Consider the following 6,639-nt stretch of genomic DNA (forward strand, 5'->3'; position numbering starts at 1 on the left):
TCTGTAGCAGTGAATGGGATTCTTCCGTCCTAAGTGCAGGACTCTGCACTTGTCCTTGTTGAACCTCATCAGATTTCTTTTGGCTCAATCCTCTCATTTGTCTAGATCCCTCTGTATCCTATCGCTACCCTCCAGCATATCTACCTCTTCCCTCAGTTTAGAGTCACACCAGTATGAGAGGAGACTCTGACCCGATGGCTTGTATTTTAAAATCAGGTATTTTATTTAACATAGTACAAAGGCCAGGGGTAAAATGCTCACAGGCATCTGAGTGACTTAGGAACCCAGTCCCATGTTTAAGAGATCATGCTACTTGGGAGCTCAAGTGCTATTGAAACTCACTGGGGGCTTGGGCTCCCAGGTCACTGGGGCACTACTGAAAATGCCACCCCTGTCTACACACACTGTTGCACCAGTTTAACTAAAGTTGTGATTTGAAACTGAGGTAATAAGTCAATGCAGCTTTGTACTCAGAAGCTCTTTAGTCAGTTTAAATCTAGCTTCTGTCAGATTTCAAGGGGAAGCTAAACCGATAAAACCAGTTTGAAACCGATTTAAATCTTACACTGGTATAGCAATGTTGGTTACAGGTGTGACTTTATTTTTTAACTGACACAGCTATGCCGGAACAAGCCCTAGTATGGATGAAGTTATACTGGCGTCAGAGCCTTGCCAGCGTAGCTTCTCTCTCATGGAGAACCAGTGTCAGCTAAGATGGCAGCTCTTTTATGCAGATCTGAGCTGTGTCCACACTTGGAGGGTTTGCTGGTATAACGATGTCGGGGTAGCTGTGCCAGCAGAACCTTTCCAGTGTAGACTAGGCCTGCCGGTGCCCGTATAGGGGCCTGTGTCAGTTTAACTAACCCCATTTAATGAAAAGAGAGAGAGAGAGAGTGTGTGTGTGTCTGTGTGTGTGGACAAGACCACATCTGCCTGGGGCCTTGACATTAATGGACCATCATTGCTGCCTTGGCAGGGCAGGCTCCCTGCTCCACTCCAGCAGCACAGTGGAAGGAAAGACTTGCTATATCTCGTTGGCTGGGGAGTGGTGCAGCCCCTGTGCACCCTCTCGCAGCCTCCTCCCCCATTCCCAACCTCGGGAAGCATGTCAGGCTGGCAGGAGGCGTAGCCAGACTGTGATGCTCCTCTGCAATCTCCTCGGTCCTCTGAGCATGATGTTGCAGAACAGAGAAGCTAGCCCAATAAGTGGAGGTGTAGTGAATTGTGCAGTGTCAGCAGCAGTAAAGCTAGGACTAGAACCCAGGAGTTCTGGCTTGTGCCCTAGACGGGGCTAGCCAGAAGAAGACCCCTCTGAGAGGAGAGCACACACTGTACCCTTCTAAGGTACTGCCAGGGAGCTCCAGCTGCCATTGTACCTCCCAGGCCAGGACCCTGTAGTGCCAACTTGGTGCAGGCTGGTCCCAGAACACTAAACTAAAGCACGTTTAGGACTTCACCTCTTCCCCATGGTACATGTCTGTGTTGGGATCCCCAAAGCCCCCCGCTGGGCCTGCCTCTGACCAATCTCTCCAGTTTGCAGCGTTAAAAGAAAAGTCCTGGACGCTGGTCAGAGCTGTGGCACTGGCTTCTGCTCTTCTTGGGCACTGGATTCTTTGCCTGCTGGCCACCGATCAGCCTTTCAGCAGTTGAGTGACTGCCAGCAGGAGGTGCCAGAATACACACGTTTAGAACGGCAGAGGTTTGAGTTAGGGAAGGCTGTCCAAAGGACATGGAAAGTAATTAAAATAAGCATCTGTGGGGAGAGTCAGCTGTGGAGCTGTTTTAGTTAAATAATATTTCCAAGAAGCTGCTTGTGGTTTTATTGAATTTTGTTGGCTTCCACCTAGGTGGCTGTGTGCAGGAGGGCCATACTGTTTTGCTTTAGACATTGTCTCTTCACACTTCATGTTATTGGTGTTACTATGAAGTGCCAGGAGGTTTTGAACATAAATTTGCCACATCAGCATGAAAAACAATCCTCTAAACCTGTCTGCCCGGCGAGCTGTGTTGATTTATAACTAGAGCTGGGTGACATCTTTCAGCCCATTCGATTATTTGATGAAAATTGCAGTTTTGGTCGACCCAAAACTTCATAGATTTGACACACACAGTTTTTCAGTCGTTCACAAAAGGGCTGGTAGTGGAAATAGTGCTGCTGTTGTCACCAGTATTCCCCATCCCTTTTACTAGGAATATAATCCGAGGTCTCGCTGTCGGATGTTATGTCAAAGGGTTATGCTTTGGCTCTGTTAAAAAGTGTCACATTTTGTTTCTCTCCCATTCCCTCTTATTCTCCAGTATCCAGAATTTAATCTCTGCTTCGATGAAGGCTAAAATTACGGCCTACGTCATAGCCTTAGCGTTGCACATTAACAACTTCCAAACAGACCTGACTGTGCTACAGAGGGACATGAAACTCCGCGAGAAGAGGTGAGTGACGTTTCTGTTAATTGTAGGAACACCAAGCAATACAGTAATTTTAAAAAATTGGGGTGGAGGGGGAGGAAGGCAGCACTGGGGGTTTTGTTCAGTTCCTCAGGTGAGCAGTTGGATGTTTGATCCAGATGCTGCCCTGAGTACCATGCAGGCTCCCCCCGTTCTTGTCTGTGGGGTGCACCCAGACAGTGCTCAGTGCAGGATTGGGGTGTAATGGGGTCATTTTTAAAATAACGAATAATCCTGAGCTCTTGTCAAACACTTTTCATCAGTCAATCTCAAAGCACTTTACAGAGGAGGTTGGCATCCTTGTCCCCTTTTACAGATGGGGAAACTGAGGTACAGAGGGAAAGTGACTTTCCTGAGGTCACTCAGCAAGCCAGTGACAGCCAGTAGAACTCTGAGTCCCAGTCCAGTGCTCTGTCCACTGAGTAGCACGGCCTCTGTGTTTTCCAGTCTACTTCTCTCCTTCTCACGACAAGAGGGAAGCAGAGTTCTGACTCCCTGCTGGGTCTGTGATCCGTATTTAATTGCCAGGAGGCAACCGTCTCTGTCATAAAGGTTGGAACTCAGGTTTTGAAACAAAACCAGTCGTTAGCACGTACCCCCTTGGCCCAGCCAGTAATCCAGTCCCCCCGAAATGCCTTGCCTGGGCCTGGTGCAGAGGAGACGTGTTTTCCTGAAATTTGGGGAGGGTAGTTGCACCCGCCTCAGGAGATGAGGGTTTGGCTAATTGGGCCACATCTGTGGTGATTTGGAGGGGGCAGGATCTGGTCCTTAATGAAGAACACTTGCTCGGGTATTTTCATTGCGAAGTTACTTTCTAGCGCTTAATTTTCCATGGGACAAGAAATATGTCTGTGCCATATATACTGAGTATTGAGTATAAAGTCTGCCTTTATCAACACGTCTTAATCAGGGCCTGATCCAGAGTCCATAAAACTCGGAGGGCTCTTTCCACTGGCTTCATAGGGGTGTGATTCAGGCCGTTGGAGAATGCAATTATGATCATTTCTTGATTTAATCTAATGGACTCACTTGGGGAATGCTTGACCTCCAGGTTGGGGAGACTTGTTAGCACAGAGAGCAGCTGCATAATACCATCTGGAATTGAAATGTATTAGCCCCCGGTCAGCAATTTGAGTTCAACCATGCTTGGCTTGCTGCACCTTGGTGGGAGAAATAGCAACTGCAAGGACATGCTTTGTCGCTTGACCTGGTTCGTAAGGATGACCCTTCCTGACAAGATCTCTAAAGATGCTATTGCAGGGTATGAAAAATCCATCTCGAGATCTGTGTCCTCCAGAATTAACAACTCCAACATGAAATCAATTATTCCCCCTAACAAAATCCTGCAGAAAATAATGAAATGATTTTCGACTAGAAAGGTTAAATTCCAATGGCAAATGGAAGTGATCCGATCTGACTTTTCGCAGGGTGACTCCATTGTAGATGTGGCAGTGGAGGCTATTGCTGATTCCAGTCATTTTGCTGTTTGGGACTGATGTGAATAATGGTTTTAATGGCAGTGTTTGAAGCCAATTCGACCCCGTTTTTAAAGATGAAGTAAATGGCTTTTGGAAAGGTCATGCTGCCTTTTGGGAGCCGCATCAGGCACGATAGATTCTTGACTTGCTCAGCTGTCTTTTTGAGGGATTCTAAAAAAAATGAGCACAGAGAAGTCTGAAAAGCAAAAGTCAGAGTGAGACTCAGACTGGAAAAAAGCCACTTCTTTAATCTCCTTGCAAATGGCATTCTTTGAAACACAGATGCAAAGCTTCGATTGGGGATCAGTCAGAATACAGTAATTCCTCACTTAACGTTGTAGTTATGTTCCTGAAAAATGTAACTTTAAGTGAAACAATCTTAAACAAATCCAATTTTCCCATAAGATTTAAGGTAAATACGGGGGATGAGGTTCCAAGGTGATTTTTTGGGGCAGACAAAAGGCATTATGTACTGTGGCTGGGAGGTGCCCCAGCTTACCCCACACAGGCACAGCCCGCTGCAGGCAAGGATGCTAGGAAGCACCTTTGCAGCAGCAGTGGCAGCTTCCCCGGAGAAGAACCGGTGCCGACTTTGCTGGGGGATGCTCCAGGCCCGCCTCTTCTCACCCCCAGTCCACCTCTCCCCGGAGCATGCCATGTCCCTGCACCTCCCCCTCCCTCCCAGCATTTCCCCTGCTGCCAAACAGCTGTTTGGTGGCAGGCAGAGTGAAAGTAAGCTGGTACGGTATGGTACGATGGTACCGGCAAGAGCCAGTATGTTGTGCCGGACTGCACCAGCTTCCTCGGTGTGGATTTAAAGGGCTCCAGAGCCCTTTAAATTTCCCTCCACAGCTCTGGAAGCCAGGCTGGGGCCGGATTTAAAGGGCACGGAGCTCCCGCAGCTGCAGGGAGCCCAGAGTCCTTTAACTCCCCCCCTGCAGCTCTGGCCGCCAGGCTGGGGCTGGGATTTAAAGGGCTTGGGGAGCCATGGAAGCTCTGGGCCCTTTAAATCCATGCCTGAACCCGGCTGCCGGAGCTGCAGGGGGGAGTTAAAGGGCTCAGGGCTCCACGGCAGCCGGAGTCCTGTGCCCTTTAATTTGCCCCTGAGCCCCGGGTTGATTTAAAGGCCCTGGGGCTCCCAGCCACAGCCAGTGCCTTTAAATCTTGAGGCCACGCCTCTTCTGGTTGAAGCCACGCCCCCCCTCAGGACTCCAGCAGTACTGATAAACCCTGTAAGTTACTTTCACCCCTGGTGCCGGGGGAAGCGCTGGGAGGTACGCGGAGGTGGCGGAGAAGAACAACTTGTGCAATGCTCCCTTGTAAAGTCGCTGCTCTTCCACAGAATCTTACAAGCAGTGGACAGAGCAGGCAGCCAAAGGACATTATAAGGAGCATTGCACAACTTTAAAAGAGCATGCTCCCTAATGGAGCAGCGACGTAACTTTGAAACAACATTAAGCAGAAGGCTGTTAAGTGAGGAGTTACTGTACACTCTTAAGTGACAGTTTAGGACTTTTGCTGAAACAGGCAGCATTGTTAATCGCATTCAGATGCTCCATGTGCCACAGGAGGGATGAGAAATTGCCGCAATTGTTATGTTCAGGACTGATTTAGTTCTCCGAGTAAGGATTTTGCATCCCTGATTAAAAAGTTCTACGTGTTCTCCTTGCTAACATGTTACTGCTTTAACCTGGGAGGTCTCTTAGAGCCCATCAACGCTCCCCCCGGACTGCCAAAAGGGTTTGCAGTTGAGCACCACAGGACATCCTCTCTCTTTCCTCCAGGGCTGAGTGTCTGGAAATCAGCTGGTCTGTCCTGCAGGGCAGCATGCAGTGCTATCAATAAATAAATACCTGAGCAGTGACCCTGTTACAAAATGTAGATTGCTTTTACTTCCTCTCTCCCCAGCCTGGCATGGACTGATTAACTTTCACACACTTGGGATAATGAGCCACTAAAATAAAGCAACAGGCTATTTTCAAAGCTGGGCAGGCCGAGCCCAATGGCTTTCCAGCCTCTCCACAAAGTCCTGTTGCTGTAACTTAGCTCTTGATCAAAATCACCCCTGCTGTTTCCACAGTGGGCTTTTCTAGAACTGGATCTGCCATCACACAAGGAGATGCATATTGCCAGTCACTGCTCCAGAGAACAGCCCCAGAGCCACGTTCCTGCTTGCTTCTGACCTGATTCTTGCGCCTCCGAGGTGAAAGCCTAATTGCTCTGATCCAGCGGGATGCCTTGTACTACTGAATGTCTGTGATTTGACATAGGAATGTATTCACTGATATGGGTGTTTTTTTTATTTTTGTCAGAATACTGGAGATCGCTAAAGCCATGAGGCTGAAGATCTCCAAAAGCAAGGGGCCTTCAGGACTCACGGACGATGAAGACCACAAGTTGGCCACTCTCTCTCTACCCTTACCTGTGTACCAGGTAGCCGGAAGACAGCGGAAGCGCAAGAAGATGACATAACGGACTACTGTGCACGTCCCTCGGAGGAGAACGCCGGCTGAAAGGGCAGGGCAGGAGTCTCTGCAAGAACAAAACTGCCGCCAGTTTCCTGATCCCACTTGGAAATCTGAGCTCCAAGAAGGGCTGTTGTGCCAGATGGTGGCACTTACCCCCTTGGCTGATCATAAGAATGGGTTTGGGCTGATGTGCATCTCTGTAATCAGTCCTTTTTTGAAAATAAACCAAAACCCTCTCCTTCTTTCTA

At 48.6% G+C, this 6,639-nt stretch overlaps 1 protein-coding gene across 1 annotated transcript in view; it reads left to right on the plus strand.

The window, feature by feature from the left end:
* POLR1E (RNA polymerase I subunit E) overlaps window positions 1-6,639 on the plus strand; it is a 27,511-nt gene extending 20,872 nt beyond the window's left edge. The window contains exons 11-12 of the mRNA XM_032778752.2: window positions 2,299-2,430; window positions 6,236-6,639. Of these exons, the coding sequence (XP_032634643.1) occupies window positions 2,299-2,430; window positions 6,236-6,395 (292 nt within the window). The 3' untranslated portion in view covers window positions 6,396-6,639. The remainder of the gene's footprint in view (window positions 1-2,298; window positions 2,431-6,235) is intronic.

Source organism: Chelonoidis abingdonii, chromosome 6, assembly GCF_003597395.2.
Source record: "Chelonoidis abingdonii isolate Lonesome George chromosome 6, CheloAbing_2.0, whole genome shotgun sequence".
Taxonomy (NCBI): Eukaryota; Metazoa; Chordata; order Testudines; family Testudinidae; genus Chelonoidis; species Chelonoidis abingdonii.